Raw genomic sequence first — 17,180 nt, forward strand, 5'->3', positions numbered from 1 at the left:
GGGTGCAGACGTGGGGGAAGAGTCATGCACCCCAACCCCGCCCTGTTCACCCCCACTTGTCCAGTCGCCCTGGGTGTGAGGCCTCACCAGCCCTTGGAGCCGCCCATCACCCCGCCTGCTGATTTCCTGAGGCTGCAGAGCCCGCCCTGCTTCCCTGCTCCCCCCATACCCGGGCCAGTGCTCAGCTCGCTGGCTGCCTCTTCACGGGGCCTCTGTCCCCATCCCCGACCTTCCCCATTCTCAGTCCTCTCTGAAGCCCCGCGGTCGGCCTTGTGGTGGGTGAGCCTGGAGGGCTGCCCTGGCTGCGGCCTCGACCCCGAGGGCAGAGCTTTTCCCGCGCAGACCCCCGGCGCCGGACGGCAGGCGTTGTTCTGGGGCTGGGGGCTGAGCGGCGGCCTCTTGCAGACATAGTGTGCATGAACCACGTGGAGGAGATCCTGGAGCTGGTGGCTACAGACCAAGCGCCCGCCAAGGACAACAAGTGGGTGGTACAGAAGTACATCGAGGCGCCGCTGCTCGTCTACGACACCAAGTTTGACATCCGGCAGTGGTTCCTGGTCACCGACTGGAACCCGCTGACCATCTGGTTCTACAAGGAGAGCTACCTGCGCTTTTCGACGCAGCGCTTCTCCCTCGACAATCTGGACAGGTCAGTGGGGGTCAGCTAGGTGCCATCGAGGGTGGGCTCCCACCAGCACCTGGGGCGCGAGGCAGTGTGCCCGGTGGGGTGCTGTGTCGTGCTCGGGCCTGGGGAGGCTACTCGACCTCCCTCTGCAAGAGGCGGACCCAGGCCCCCTGCCCATCAGAGCCAGTGCCTTGCGCCCCCATGGGATGTGCATCTTCTCCAGAAAATCCTAAAAGCGCCGTCTGCCATGTGCTCGTGGGCACCAGGCACCCTCTGCTGGGGAGGCTGGGTGGCCGGCCGTGCCCCTCCGCTGACCACACGGGCCGGGCTCGGGGTGCAGCTCTGCGTGCTCTCTCGGTCCCCTCAGCATGGGGAGGGAGGGGACAGGTAGGGCTCCTTTGGGAGGCTCCTGGGGACCAGCCCCGCAAATCCTGCAGTAGACCCTGCAGGGCCTTCGCTTTGTGAGCCCCCAGAGCCCTGGGTGGGGATCGTGCAGGCGGGGAAGCTGCTGGAGTGTCTGGGGAGGTGGGGGGGCGGCTCCCCGACGAGGCAGACTGTGGGACGTGAGGGTGGCCTGAGGGGTCCGCTGAGGATGACCCCAGCTGTGCGGGGTTAGGAGGGGCCAAGACGATGTGAGCAGTACCCAATACAGGGTGCAGGGGGTGCCGGGCAGCAGCTCAGACCTGCAGGAGTGGGTGCCCTGGGGTGGGTGAACCCAAGCCCACCAGGGTCCCACAGCGGGCAGGCCGGGTGTGTGTCAGGACGAGAGCCCACCAGCGAAGTCTTCAGAACGTGCCATTCTCTTGAGAGAATAACTGCCACCTCTCTTTCCAAATGGAGGGCCTCCGTGGCTCTGCTTTGTGACCACACGCGGGGTGCCCGCTGGGTGCCTAGGCATCTTGGCGGGGGCTACAGGGGAGCCCGTCAATATCACGAGGACTGAAGGTTGCTTAACAGAGACCTTGAGGGGGTTCACTGTGCTCAAGCTGGGGGCTGTGACCACACCTGGGGTCACACCTGGCAGGTGACACCTGGAGTCACACCTGGCAGGAGCAGGCAGCTGGGACAAGTCCTGGCCAGCAGCTCAAGGAACACATTTGTCCCCACCAAGCCAGGAGGGCCTGGAGGATGGGTCCTGGGCTGACGGGTCAGTGAGAAGCCCACGGAGCCCCTTCCAGCCTGCCCGGCCCTGCCAAGCTGTGAGCTGTGTGCCTGGCAGGTCTCTTACCCTCTCTGAGCCATTTCTCCATCCGGGACCATAACCCTCTCCCCAGGCTGACAGGAGATTCTCTGAAATTGTTTCCGAACTGTGTCAGCTCCCTAACAGCACTGTTTTCAGCTTCCAAAACTCTTCAGTGTGCCTGTATCTTGTTTCTTGTATCTGTCTTACGGGAGTACAGCTCCCTCATGGTCACAGGGGCGGTATCACCACCCAGAACAAGATGGCAAATCCCCAGGCCCACGGACACGTTTAAATGAAAATGACTTTGAACAGGACCCATGTATTTTATAATCTCCTAGTAGATGCTATTCAATTTAAATCCTGTTTAGAACAATGCCAGAGTATAAACGAATTAATTGTAAATTTCACTTAGCGAATCTTTCTCGCCTTGGGGGGCTCCGGCTCTCCTCCAGGGACAGGTGGGGAAACAGGCTCAGAGGGTGGTACTTGCTGGAGGCCCCTAGTTGGTGGCCCCAGGCTGGCTGGCTTCTGCCCTGCCCTCCCCTCCCCACCCCATGGTGGTCCCAGGCCGGATGGGAGGGCTGTCCTGAGGTTGCCTAGGAGGATTAGGAGGATAGGGAACCCGTCAGAACCTCTCCTGTAGCGGCGGTGCGCCGGGGTCAGGGCCCACGGGGGCAGGGTCTCGGGGGCGGAGCCTCGGGGCGGGGTCTGGGCAGGGCCTCAGGGTGGGGTCCCAGGGCGCCCGCTGGGAGGAGAGACACCTGCGCGCCCGCCCCCGACCCTGACGGCGGCCTTGCCTCGCAGCGCCATCCACCTGTGCAACAACTCCATCCAGAAGCACCTGAAGAACGACAAGGACCGGAGCCCCCTGCTGCCGGATCACAACATGTGGACCAGCACCCGGTTCCAGGAGTACCTGCAGAGGAGGGGCCGCGGGGCCGTGTGGGGCAGCGTCATCTACCCGTCCATGAAGAGGGCCATCACCAACACCATGAAGGTGGCCCAGGACCACGTAGACCCGCGGAAGAACAGCTTCGAGCTGTACGGCGCCGACTTCATCCTCGGGCGCGACTTCAAGCCCTGGCTGATCGAGATCAACTCTAGCCCCACCATGCACGCGTCCACGCCGGTCACGGCCCAGCTCTGCGCGCAGGTGCAGGAGGACACCATCAAGGTGGTGGTGGACCGCAAGGTCGACCGAAACTGCGACGTCGGCAACTTCGAGCTGCTGTGGAGACAGGTGAGGGGGGCGGGGCGTCCCTCTCCCGCCGGCCACCTCGGGGTGGCCCCTCCCCACGCCCCGGGGGGGGGGGTCTCACCCAGCTGGCCTTTGCCGTCCAGCTTTCCAGTCTCTCCTCCCCAGCCAACCCCAACTCTGTGGCCACCAGGCAGGGGGCCCTCTGGCTGGGCTGGCGGGATGTCCGTGGCCTCCAGGACCCTCTAGGCTGTTCCTTTTCCGATCTGCAGTGTCCTCCGTCCTCCTGGGGTGAAGATCCAGCCTTCCCTCAGGGGTGTTTCCGGGGGCCTGCTCCCCCAGGAGCCCTCCTGCAGGCCAGGCAGCAAAACCCTGCAACCTGGCCCCCCTGGAGGGGGCACCCAGTGGGCAGCCCAGCCATCAGGAAGTGTGGCCGGGGCTTCTCCCTGAGGCCTTACACCTGACCGGCAGGCCAGGAAAGGGCCAGCCAGCACCCCTCACCTCATCCTTCCCTCCCCAGCCTGCAGTGGCGCTGCCCCCCTTCCCGGGGTCCGACCTCTTCGTGGAAGGGGTGGGTGTGGGGAAAGCCAAGAAGCAGATGCCGCCCATCTCCAACTTTGACTTTGCATCTCCACTCTTGGACATTCATCCACTAAGAGAGAGGTGCCCCTCGGCCATGCCAGGCCTGGCTCCGGGACCCCCACGAATGGCTCTCCAGCAAGACTTGAAACTGAAAGATGGAAAGGTACTTCCTTGCACCTTGCCTGTGCCCTTAAAGAGGCTGGCGGAGAGAAGTGCTAAAGTAAAGTGCGGCCACAGGGAGTCTGGCGGGAAGATAGAGCCCCCCACCTGTACCTTTCAGCGCCTAGACAATAAGGCCCTGAGCTCTGCTCTCTCCAAGGCCGAATCAGACGAACACTTGGATCCAAACTTATTAAATGTGCACCCGCTGCCGTCCCTTCTGCCGAGCGTGAAGACAGCGGAGAGCGCTCAGTTTCAGCCGCCCAGACCACCAGGTAACAGCGCCATGCTTGTGCCCGTCTGAGCCCCGGCTCTGCTTGGGGCTACCTGCTCTGCGTCCTCTAGGGCAGGGCGGGGCCTCTGGTCCAGGCACCGGCCTGAGCTCAGAGCAGGGTTCAGGGCGCCCTGGCCCCATCCTGGTCCCGGCCAGTTGTCGGGATAGTGGGGGGCCTGCTGAGCGCCGGGTCCCCTGCACAGGACCAGGTGGGTAACAGCCTTCGTGTCTCTCCCCTGTGGGGTGTGGCGCCAATGGGGCGTTGAGTTTGAGATCTGCATAGGCGCCAAGTGCCGCAGGCAGGAGTGGGCTGGCGATCCCTGGACCCTTGCGCTGTTTTCTGAAGCTTCTGATGGAGCGGGCCGCACGTGGCCCGGGAGCCTGGCCTGGGCTTGGCCTCCGAGCACAGGTAGGCAGGTATGGAGCAGCCCCGCGTCTCTAGGGGTGGCCCGGCTGTGTCTGCACCCCAGTGCCGTCTCCAGTGGTCTGGCACCCAGCAGTGGCCAAGAGAGTGACACCAGCCAGGGCCACGCCCCCACCTGCTCTGCCCCAGGTGCACCTGTCTCCCTGAACTCGCCAGAACACCTGCACCTGCTGTGCCCACCCCCCCCCCCCGGGTTCTCAGTGTGTCTGTCTGTTGGTCTCTCTTTCTCCCTGGCCCTAACAGCCTCTTTGCCTGTCTGTCTGTGCCCCCATGGATCGTAAGCTCTCAGGGGCGGGGCTCTTGGTGCACCCCTGCACCTGGGGCCATGCCTGACACATAGCGGATGCTCAGTGCATGTCTGTTGCATCAGCACGTGTGTGGACCGCCCCCCAGAGTTGCCAGCTCCAGGCACGGTGAGCGTGTGCTTTCAGAGCTGGCAGGGCCCTTGGAGGCCACCTCCAGTCCGGCCCGCCATCCTCACCCCATGTCCAGTCTGGCACCAAGGTCTGTCAGCCCCACAGCAAGGTCTGTCAGCAGCTTGCCTCTCCATGGGGGCAATTTCCAGGTTCTCTTCTGTAATGCACTGTGCAGCTTCCCCCAGGCATCTTCCTAGGAGTGGGTGTCAACAGGCCGCACACAGCTTCTGCCTAAGTAGGTGTATTAGCTGCTGTAACAGAGTACTGCAAACTTGGTGGCTTAAACCACAGACATTTTTTCTGAAGGCCAGAAGTCCAAAACCAAGGTGTTGGCAGGGCCAAGCTCTCAGAGCCTGTAGGGAAGAAACTTCCTGTCTCTTCCAGCTTCTGGCAGCCTCTGGCAGTCCTCGGTGTTCCTTGGCTTACAGACGAGTCACTCCAATCTCTGCCCTGCTTCACACGGTGTTCCTTCAGTGTGTCACTGTGTCCAAATTTCCCTCTTAAAAGGACACCAGTTGTTGGATTGGGTCCCACCCTCCTCTAGTAAGGTGACCTCACCTTACCTTGATTACATCTGCAAATAAGGTCACATTCACAGATTCCAAGTGGACATGAACTTGGCGGTGGCGGGGGGTGGGGTATTAAACCTGGTGCACTGGGCACTGCAAGCGTGGCCAGAGGGACTGCACTTTGACCGTGGTCACACCGTGGCTACACTGTGGCCATTGCTCCCATTGGTGCCAATACTTGGCGTTGACAGGGCACCTTGTTTGCCTCTGGAGGGAGTGATGGCGCTCGTTTGCATTTTCCTATTTACTAATAAAATGGCCTATTTTCAGACATGCGTTGGCCAATTAGGTCTCCTGTCCTGAAAAGCACATCTTTTGTCCGATCGTCCTTAGAATTGCACATCTTTTTTGCTGATTTGTAGGGGTGACAGCCATCTATTCTGGATTCTCCTCCTTTTTCAGTTGATTTGTGTGGCAAACACTGTCTGCCACTTTGTGATCTGTCTTTTCACTCCTTTATGGTGTCTTTGGATGTAAAGCTACCTTAATTTTAATAAACTCCAATAGGTCAAGCTTTTCCTCGACAGTTGGTGATTTTTATGGCTTGTGGCCTTACCCTGAGGTCGTGAAGCCCTCTTCTTCTAGGAGCATTGCTGTGGCTCATACATTCCAGCCTTGAATGTTCCTGGAGCTGACTTGGCACGTGGTGTGAGACATGGGGGCCCAACCGCCCCTCCCCTGCTCACCTGCAGGCTGGCATTGTTGCATGTTGGCACCTCTGGACCTTCTGGTCAGCTCCACCATTTTGTTTGTCTGCCCTGGGACAGTGCCACAAGGTCTTCATTACTACAGCTTTGTAGGATGTCTTTGTGCTAGTCAGACAAGTCCTATAAGCTTGTTTTCCTTCCTTGAAAATGACTCAGCTGTTCTTGACCCCCCTACACCTCCATACAGGTTACAGAATTAGGTTGTCAAGATCCACCAACATAATTTTTTATTAAAATTAAAAAATTTTTATTGCTATTAAATTCATCAGTTTGGGAAGAACTGACTTCTTTACATTATTGAGCCTTAGAATCTGTGAACATGGTATATCTCTCCATAAATAAATCCTTTAAGATCTTTCAATAAACTCCTAGAATTTTCTTCGTAATGGTCTTGCACTTTTTTGTTGGATTTAGACATATATTTTTTATTTTTTATTCTATTGTAAATAGTATCAAATTAAAAAATTTTTTTCCTACAAATTGTGGCTGGTTGATAGAAAGGGAATTGATTTTTATGAATGGATTCTTTTTTTAAAAAAATAATTTATTTATTTTTTTATTTTTGGCTGCATTGGGTCTTCGTTGCTGTGCGCGGGCTTTCTCTAGTTGCGGCGAGTGGGGGCTACTCTTTGTTGCAGTGCGCGGACTTCTCATTGTCGTGGCTTCTCTTGTTGCAGAGCACAGGCTCTAGGTGTGAGGGCTTCAGTAGTTATGGCACACGGACTCAGTAGTTGTGGCTCGCGGGCTCCAGAGGGCAGGCTCAGTAGTTGTGGCACGTGGGCTTAGTTGCTCCGCGGCATGTGGGATCTTCCCGGGCCAGCGCTCGAACCTGTGTCCCCTGCATTGGCAGGTGGATTCTTAACCACTGCGCCACTAGGGAAGCCCTATGAATGGATTCTTTAAAAAATCCATCTGGCTATCATTTCTATCAATTCGTTAATATGTTTGAAGATTCTTTTGGTTTTTCACATACAGTTATATCAACTAATTTGTTTTCCTTTCCTTGCAATCATTATACCTTTCATATCTTTTTCTTACTTTTTTGACTGTCTAGGACCTTGTTTATTCATTCATTTTTCTCATCCCATTGGATCTCAGGTGCATACATTCTGATTAATCATAATTCTTGGTTCATGACGTAGTTTCATTGTTTGTCCTTGCATGGCCTACTTTTATTTGGATCGTTTTAGTAGTGTAATTAGAACTTGCACACAGGTTTTAATCTGGTTTTTAATGTGGCTAAAGTTATCAATCTTTTTCTTTTAGTCAGTGCTATTTTGTCTTAAGAAATTTTTCTTTACCCTGAGGTTTAAAAGATTGTTTACCTACAATTACTACTAAGAGTTTTACGTTTTGGGGCTTCCTTGGTGGCACAGTGGTTAAGAATCCGCCTGCCAATTCAGAGGATTCGGGTTCGAGCCCTGGTCCAGGAAGATCCCACATGGCCCCGTGCGCCACAGCGACTGAGCCTGTGCTCTAGAGCCTGCGAGCCACAACTACTGAGCCCACGTGCCACAACTACTGAAGCCTGTGCGCCTAGAGCCTGTGCTCTGCAACAAGAGAAGCCACCACAATGAGAAGCCCAAGCACCGCAACGAAGAGTAGCCCCTGCTCGCTGCAACTAGAGAAAGCCCTCGCGCAGCAACGAAGACCCAATGCAGCCAAAAATAAATAAATTTAAAAAATAAATTTATTTTTTAAAAAAGAGTTTTAAATTTTGTTTTTGACATAAAAGTCCTAATCCATTTGGAGTTGACTTTTGTATATGGTGTGAGTTAAGAATCGAATTTTATTTTTGTTCATGTAGAAAAATTTTTCAGTTATTTAAAAAAAAATTTATTTCTATCCCCCTGTGAACTGGTATCCCACCTGTGTGTATGTGTGGGTCTATTTCTGGAGTCTCTATTCTGTTCCACTGGTGAGTTTGTCCCCCTGCACCAGTGCCACACTGCCTATTGTATCTGGTAGGGCAAGTTGCCTCTCTCTGCTCATCTTCATAAGGGTCTTGGTCCTTCCTGACCTCATTCTTTTCTATATAAATGTCATAATTGTTTTATCGAGTTCAACAAAAAAAATCCTATTGATATTTTGGTTGGATTTGCATTGAATCCATGGATCAATTTGGGGGAAATGGATAAATTAATGAAATCATATCTTTCTACCCATGAACATGACATATCTCTCCATTTACTTAGATCTACTTTAAATTTTAGAATTTTCCCATCAGAGATCATAGACATCTTTTATTAGATTTATTTTTCTTACTTGATATTCAGATACTACTGCACATGGTGTCATCTCTATATGAATTTTCTCATTGTTTGCTGCTGGCATATAGAATGAAACTGACTTTTATATATTAATTTTCTGCCTGCCACATTTCTAAACTCTCCCATTATTCCTAAAAATGTGTATGTATCTTCTTTTGAGTTTCTATGTAAATAATTATATCCTGTGTAAATTGCTTTATATCTTCCACTCCAGCCTTCTTGCCCCTATTGTCTTGTCTTACTGTACTGGCTAGAACCTCCTACACAATGTTAGGCACCATTGTTGAATTCCTGATTTTAAAGAGAATGTTTCTAACATTTTCTCATTTATAATGACATTTTCTGTAGGTCTTAATAAAGCTATAGATATGATATATAGATATAAATGTATAGATACTCTAGCATGTTAAAGTAGTTTCTTTCTAATCCTTACCAAGAATTTTTATTACAAATGTGTAGTGAATTTTCTCAACAATTTTTTTTGCATCTATGAGACTATCTTAAGTTTTTTCTTCTTTATACTATTAAAGTGGTAAATAACATCAATAGGTTTTTCTTTTTCTACGAAGTTGCCTGTAGCACCTAACATCAATCAATTTTTGAATGTTAAACCAACCTTGCATTCCAGGAATGAACCTAACTTGGTTTGATGTTGAGTTTGATATATGTCTGGATGTGGTTTCTTGCATGTGGTTAAAACTGGTTCTCAACCACAGTTTATTTACATACTACTGTGGATAGACATTTACATTGTTTCTAGTTCAGACTATTACAAATAGTGCTGTTGTGAGCACTCCTGAATTTGGTGAACATGTATACATCTTTCTGTAGGAATGGAGTTGCTGGGTCATGCATTCAGCTTTGGTAGACACTCCCAAGGAATTTCCCAGAGTGACTGTGCCAGTGTAAATTCCGCCACAGTGTATGAGTCTTCCAGTTACTGCACACTCTTACCAACACTAGATATTCTCTGTCCTTTTGTTTTAGCCATTCTAGTAGATGTGCAGTGGGTTCACATGATAGCTTCAATTTGCATTTATCTGATGACTGAAGAAATTCAGCCCCTTTTCATGTCAACAGTCCATTTCAACATACTCTTGCAAAGTACCTTTTTTGCATTTGGGCATGTTTTTCTGTTCCCTATTCCTGTCAACTTGTAGGAGTTCCTTATATATTCTGGATACAAGTCCTTTGGTGGGTATATGTATTAAAGATACCTTCTCTCATTCTACGATTTGCCTTTTACTCTCTGAATAGTATCTTTTGGTGCACATACATTATTAATTTCAGTATATGCCAATATCAATTTCTCTTTAATGATTAGCATTTATGTTTTCTGTTTGTGAAATCTTTGCCTACCCCAGAGTCATAAAAATAGTCACTTCTGTTCTCTTCTTAAAGTTGTACGGTTTCACTGTTCACATTTAGAGCTATGTTCCATCTGGAACTGTTTCTGGGTGTGGTGTGATGTAGGAGTTAAGACGCACGATTTTTGTACAGACGTTCAGGTGATGCAGCGTAGTGCATTGAAGACACTACGTCCTCTTTGCTGCGTTGTACCATCGTCGCAAGACAGGTGGCTAGGTATGTTTTTCTGGTTTTGGACTCTACAGTGTCCCAATTGTCTATGTTCCTGTCTTTATCAAGTCAGGTTTTTGCAGCAATAATGCTGCATAACAAAGACAACCCCTCCCCAACCTCAGAGGTACTTATTCGTCAAGCCTCTGTTTCTCACACATCTTCAGGTCGGCTGTAGCAATGTTGGGTTCTACCAGGAAGGCTGAGCCAGGCTCCAGGCTGCAGGTTGGGCTGAGATCCACCTCACGTGTCTCCCCTTCTGGGGCCAGTGGTTCCCCAGGCATCATCTTCACGAGGCAGATGGTATCAGTATGAGAGGGCAAGTCAAACGGTGCAGGCATCTGAAAGCTTCTACTCACATCACATCTACCCAGACTCAAGTTGGTGGGCAACGAAGGCTATTCCTCAGTGGGGGAGGAGGAGCGGAGTGAATATGTTCTGAACGATAATCAAATATACAACAGTCCAATCTCCAGGTCACTGGCATTCACTTACCTTCTGCAAACAAACTACGCTCACCGCCGCCCCCCACCCCACTCCAAAAGTCTCCACAGTCATAGAACCAGACTCCGAGTCTGGGATCTTGTGATTCGCCATCATTCCTCTTCACCTGGATAACTGTGAACCAGAAAAACAAGTTGCCCAGTCTGGGATTTGCTTTCCCTTCCTTACGAGCTGTGAGCTTAGCTGTGGCCGTTGCGTGGAGGCTGGCAGAAGACACGCGACTCCTGGGTTGGAGACGAAGGACTTTATCATTCTCATCTCAGGAAGCAGCGAGAGCCTCTGCCCATCTGTGAAGCCACGTGGGGTGATGCACTGTGGCCCAGATGCCTGCTACACACGCTGAGTTTGCATCACAGCTGAGGAACACTGAACCTCGGGTGTCTACCACTTTTGTAGCAAGCAGTAAGCAAGCCTGCTCTTGTCCTGGAGGGAAATAGCACCTCACCCCCCAGGACTGCTCACTGCAAGCACGATGCTGAGAAAGGTAAATGGGTGATCAGGGCCTTGCATTCTTGGCACACCCCACAGAATATGTAGGGTGCTCGGGAGACCCAAGGAAGACCTTCTCTCCCAGTGATCCACATCCATCCTGCATCATCTGAGCCTCTGGCCAGTTTTCACATGCCACTCTGACCTGACCAGTAGAGATGGGCACCAAGTCCATTTGATTTGTCTCATATGCGTTTGTTTAAGACAACCGTCATCAGGTCCACCAGCTGCGCAGACCTCAGCCACGTTCTCTGGGGCCCTGGACTCAGCACTGTGAGTCCCAGAGGCATCCTCACTGCCAAACTGCCAGGACTGGGTTTGCTTTCCCCTCCTTACAAGCTGTTGGCTGTGAGCTTAGCTGAGGCTGTTGCGTGGATGCTGCCAGAAGACACGCGACTCCTGGGTCAGAGATGAAGGACTTCATCACCCGTGGTGACCGTGAGCACCAGCTGATCTGGGACGCACAGTGGGCCCATGTCACGGTGGGGGAACAGTGAGCTTGGGGCACTTGCTGCTTTTTCAGGAAGCTCTTTGTCCTGGAGGGAGACATTACCTCACCCTGAGACGTGGCCCAAGTGAAGGGTGGTCAGGGCCTTGCATGGACGGAGCGCACCTCGAAGGACACGTAGGAGGGCACAAGAGACCAAGGGCTGTCTCTCCCAACACGAGGTACCTGCGTGCATGCGTGCTCGTGAGCACGCACGGGCACACACACATGCGCACACACGCACACATGCACGCACACCACATGGGCACAGCACAGGGTAGCTGGTCCACAGCACCCTGGATCCCCCTGGCAAACACTGTGCCCCCTTTCCAGGGGGAAAGCTCTGTGCCATGATTACGCTCCTTAACCCATTTTCAGCAAGTCTTGGCTCTGCCCCGAGAGGCCCTTTTCTCGTCGTCCTCCTCGGCCGCATACAAAGGAGAAAGTGGGGGACACGTTCCCCTTGGAGGCTGGCCATTTCCTCCACGGCTTGTAGCCTTAGGAAGCGGGGCTCTCAGGTCCTCACAGCACAAACGGGCACTGCCTCTCCCGGCCCGGGCTGGCGGTCCTTCTGCTAAAGTAACCCTTCTCCCCAAAAGCTGTGTTTCCGTCCCGCCAACTCTGTGCATCAAAATCCACTCCCACATTCGTCTTCAAGATATGTCCTTCTCTCCACCAGCGCTGGGACTCCGGGACCAGACCCACGGCCTCCCCGGGAGCCTCCTGTCCAGCCGAGGGCAACTGTCAGCCCCTTCCGAGCGCCTGGCAGAGGGCAAGGCAGCCTCGGCAGCCTGGTCGGAGGCTGAGCCCCTGGAGGCCTCTCTTCCTGTAAGCGTCTCGATTTTGTCTGTTGAACCTGGTCCACGTCGAGTCTCTGCGGGCTCAGTGTTTCCCCACCTCCTCCTGGTGGGCCACCTTCCCACACTCAGGTCCTAATGTCCCACGCCCGGCCAGTCACAGGGAGGGACAGGAGCACAGCTGGTCCGCGGCTGTCCTCTCTGGGGCCCAGGCGGGTGCAGGGAGGTGACTCGGCCAGGCTTAGGTGCTTCCTGCTCGTAGGAGCCAAGGTTACTCCCGAAGCCACTCCAGACGAGGTCGGGGTCCGCTCAGGGTGCACGCCGGATTTCGAGGGTCCCTCCAGGAAGGTGCCCGGCTGCGCCACACTGGGCACGCGTGACCCTCCAGCCAGTCTCCCTGCCGTGTGCGGCGTCGCTGTCATTGACGTTTGCCTCGGTCTTGGTGCCCGTGGGAGAGGGCGAGAAGGTCAGCCTCCTGCGGCCGCTCTTCGCCCCCCGCTACTGCTTCCCAAGTCGACACCACCTATTAGGGTCTCTCTCAGTTTCAGGGACCCCCGGGCGTGTCTGAGTGGGTCTGTGCTGCGGTGACCGCGCGTGGCGCTCACCTCGGAGTGAAGCAATGCGTGATGGTCACGCGGCTGTGGCCCCGAGGGTCCCGCGGGGTTAGCTGCGCTTGCTTCCAGGCTACCGGCTATGTTCAGTCCAGAACCACAGGATCCTCAGCCGCGAGCCAGCAGCTGCCCAGGGCGCGTTTGTCTCACGACAGCTGGGCAGCACGCCAGCGCTTGCAGCCTTCACCGCACCGTGTGCAGGTGAGGGCAGGTCACCCGGCCCGGCCCAGCCGGCGGCTCGGGATGTACACTCCGCACCAGAGGCTGTGCTCAGCCCTTTGCGTTTCCATACGTATGTCAGGATCAGCCTGTCCTCCTCAAGAGAAAGCAAAGAAGAAAGAGACAGACAGACAGACAGACGGAAGGGAGGGAGGGAGGGAGGGGAGAAGGGAGGGGAGGAAAAACTGCCAGGATTTTGATTGGGATCACCTTGAATCTGCAGAGGGGAGAATTGACATCTCTTTATATTGTCTTTCAAATCAAAATCATGATCTACTCTACTTAATTGGGGCGTCTTTGATTTTCTCTGGATTGTGTCTTGTGGCTTTTCAGGGTAGAGGTCTGGCACATCTTTCATTAGATTTTTTTTCTGGCTCTTTGGTGGTTTTTAATGCCACAGTAAATAATATCTCTTTTGACACAATGTTCTTCAGGCGCAACTTACAAATGGCAAGGACAGGTCTCCAGCAGACACGGTGCGATGTGTTTGCCTTCATGACCACCACCCGGACGGAGAGAGGGGACATTTCTCTACAGAAAGCTTCCCGTGCCCCTTCCCACCCTGTCCTCCGGCCATGCGATGACCACTCTCTGACTTCAATCAGCCCAGGCTGCCGAGCCACACGTGGACCCACACGGCACATGCTCGCCTGTGTCCGGCCTCTTTGGCCTTGGGCAGCCATGCTGAGGGCACCTGCGTGCACGTTTTCCTCGCCGAGCAGCGTCCAGGCTTGAGTGTGCTGATGGGAGGGTGGGTTGCTTCCCGCTGGGGACTGTCACAAATGGAGGTGCCCGATCACTCCAGAGCAAGCCTCCACGCGGACCTGTGCATCGTTTCTCCCGGGTTTGTACCTGGGAGTGGATTGCGGGTCGCGGGGGATGCTTAGACTTTGCTTTAGAAGAAACTGCCCGCAGCCTTCTACGGTGTTTGCGGTGTCTCCACCCAGCAGATCATGGGAGTCCTGACTGAGCCACATTCCCGCCACCACTCGGCAACGTAAACTTCATATTTTTAGCCATTCTGGTAGGTGTGTTCTACTTTGTGTTTCCCTGGTGACTAGTCATGCTTTATGTTTACTGGCCGTTCAGATGCCTTTCGCTGTGAAGTGCCTGTTGAAATCTTTTACCCATTTTAAAATTAGGTCATTTGTCCTTTTGTTATTTATTTGTAGTGGTTTTTAGATAATCTGTATATTTGTTTCTCAGATATGTGTACGGGTAATATTTTCTCCCAGTCTGTGGTTTGCCTTTTCACTTTCTTAGTGATGCCTTTTGAAGAGTAGAAATATTTTATAAAGGGCAATTGATCAGTTTTCCTTTTGTGGCTAGTGCTTTTGGCATCTGGCCTAAAATAACTTTGCTCCCCCAAAGGTCAGGAAGATGTTCCCGTATATTTCCTCCTAGAAGCTTTACGGTTTTGACGTTCACATGTGGTCTCTGATCCACCCTGAGTTAGGTTTTGTGCGTGGTGTCAAGTCTGTTTGCTTTCATCTGGACGTCCAGCTGACCCCACCCCACCCCACAACACCATCATCGAAAATACTCGCCTTCTCCTGTTGAGTTCCTTTGGCATCTTTGTCAAAATGGACTCTCCAGAATGAATTCTGGTTCTCTGTTCTGTTCCATCGATCATTTGCTTATCCTTATACCAATACCACAATTAAGTCTTAATTAGTGCAGTTTTGAAATAAGTTTTGAAAAGCGATAGATAAGTTCTCCAACACTGTTTCCTGCCCAGGATCTCCTGGACTGTTCTGTCTTTTCAATTTCCATTTAAATTTTATTTATTTAATTTAATTTTATTTTTCTGGCCGCGCCACATGGCATGTGGAATCTTAGTTCCCTGACCAGGGACCGAACCCATGCCCCCTGCCCTGGAAGCATGGAATCTTAACCACTGGACCGCCAGGGAAGTCCTCCATTTAAATTTTAGAATCAGCCTGTGGATTTCTAGAGACAACCTGGTGGGATTTTGATGGGGATCGGGTCAAAGCTATCGATCATTTCAGGGAGCATTGACGCCCTTACCACACTGAGACTCCCAATCTACGTGCATGATGTATCTCGACATTTATTTAGGTATTCTTTAGTTTTTCTAAGCAATATTTTTAGCATGGGTTTTTTTCATCAAATGTATTCCTATGTATTTGATGTATTTTTGGTACTTGTATACATGTATTTTTATCAATAAACTTTGATACTTTAGTAAATGGTGGGGTTTAATCTTTTTCTCTTTTTCTGGTGAGGACATTTCAGATCCACTCTTAGCAAACTTCAGTGATGCAACGCATGGTTATCAACTGTGGCCGCCACGTCTTACGTCTGGTCCTCAGGCCTCGCTTGCCTTACAGCTGAGTGTTTTGCTCCCCTCCACCCCACCTCCCAGACTCTGGCAGCCGGTTTTCTACTCTCTGTTTCCATGAGTTTGACTTATATTTTTAAGATTCCACATATGAGTGATATAAATGGTGTTTTAAATTTTATTTTCCAATTATTTGTGCTAATGTGTAGAATATCCCCATGGCTTTTGCACGCTGACCCTGTAGCCCACAGCGCTGGTGAATTGACCTCCGGGTCCCACACTAGTTTGTAGATGCCTTGGATTTTCTATGCAATCCCATCACCTCGAATGACGTCCATCCTCCTTTCTTTCTGGTCTCTCTGCCTTGTCCCTGTTCCTGCCTCACTGCACTAGCTGGAACCTCAGTAGGGAGGGGGCAGGAGTCAGCGGTAAGGTTTTCGCAAACACACGCTCTCAGATCGAGGACATTCCGGCTACTCCTTCCTTGCTGAGAGGTGTCTTCTTTTCTCTGTTTATCATGAATGACATAGAATTTCTCCACTGTCTCCCCTGAATCTAATGAGATGGTCGTATTATTCTGTTCATGTGAGTGGCATCAATTGATGCAGGAATGGGAAGCGGACCTTGTCTTCCTTCATTATCTTTCTAACGTCTGCAGAATGAGAGATGACGTCTCGCTTTTATTCCTAATATTGTCCCCTCCCCCCACCCCGCCCCCGCCGCCATCAGTCTCTCCACGGTCTGTCACTTTATCCAGCTTCTCAGAGAACCAGCCTTAGGCTTTGTTGAACTTTCTATTTGCTTACTTTTGCTCCTACATGTGTTATTTGGGTGTATTCTTTTTCTAACTTCTTGAGCTAGATGGTTGGTTCTTAATTTTCAGCATTTCTTCTTTTCAATACGTACATTTAAGGATGACAATTTCCCTTTATTTTCTACTTTAACTGCATCTGAAAATTTTTGAAATGCAGTATTTTGGGTATTATTCAGATCAGTATTTTTTAATTTTCATTACAATTATTTCTTTGATCTCTAAGTTATTTAGAAATTGGTTTCCTATAAATACATTTGCATCAGATTTTGTAATTAGCTTGTATTTTCTTGTTAGCATAATCGTATTTGATTGGAGCTGTGTCACTTCAACACCCAGACACTTGTTGTGAGTTGCTTTACGTTGTCAGTGCTCGCGGTGCCTGAATATAGTGTGTGTTCCACGATTACTGGGTGTCAGAAGTGGGGTTGAGCTTGTTTATTGTGTCTTTCCGATCTTTTATATCTTTCTGATATTTCTTGTCTGCGTGTCCCATCAATTACTAAGCCAAGTAGGATAACAATCTTTGGGATGCATCACCTTCTTATAATCCTGACAATTTTTACTTTATATTTCTTCAGCCTCTGTTTTATTTTGGTTAGAATTTGCCTAGTATATCTTTTCTTTTCAGTCATTCTCTAATCTTACGTTTTAGACATTTCTCTGCATAAAATGTGATTTTTTTTTTTTAAGTGAAAGCGGGTTTATTCAGGGAGATGCACACTCCATAGACAGAATGTGGTCCGTCTCAGAAGGCAAGAGTGGCCAAAATTTAAATTCAGATTGACCACACTCTTTTAAACAGCGCATTTAACATTTGCATTTTATGTGATCGTATATACACACAGATACATGGATTCTGCACAACAAATTACTCCAGACAACAAATACCTGTTATCCCACATATTTCTGAGGGTCAGGGACCCAAGAGGGCCTTAACCTTGAGGTACTGGCTCGAGGTCTCACACGAGCTTCGGG

The 17,180-nt window shown here is 51.3% G+C and overlaps 1 protein-coding gene across 1 annotated transcript in view; it reads left to right on the forward strand.

The window, feature by feature from the left end:
- Window positions 1-4,589, forward strand: part of TTLL8 (tubulin tyrosine ligase like 8) — a 43,522-nt gene extending 38,933 nt beyond the window's left edge. Inside the window, exons 11-16 of the mRNA XM_061206025.1 lie at window positions 406-649; window positions 2,613-3,048; window positions 3,524-4,019; window positions 4,090-4,227; window positions 4,365-4,427; window positions 4,501-4,589. Coding sequence (XP_061062008.1) covers window positions 406-649; window positions 2,613-3,048; window positions 3,524-4,019; window positions 4,090-4,227; window positions 4,365-4,427; window positions 4,501-4,589 — 1,466 coding nt within the window. The remainder of the gene's footprint in view (window positions 1-405; window positions 650-2,612; window positions 3,049-3,523; window positions 4,020-4,089; window positions 4,228-4,364; window positions 4,428-4,500) is intronic.
- Window positions 4,590-17,180: the final 12,591 nt, after the last annotated feature.

The sequence above is a fragment of the Eubalaena glacialis genome, chromosome 11 (assembly GCF_028564815.1).
Source record: "Eubalaena glacialis isolate mEubGla1 chromosome 11, mEubGla1.1.hap2.+ XY, whole genome shotgun sequence".
In the NCBI taxonomy this organism is placed as follows: domain Eukaryota; kingdom Metazoa; phylum Chordata; class Mammalia; order Artiodactyla; family Balaenidae; genus Eubalaena; species Eubalaena glacialis.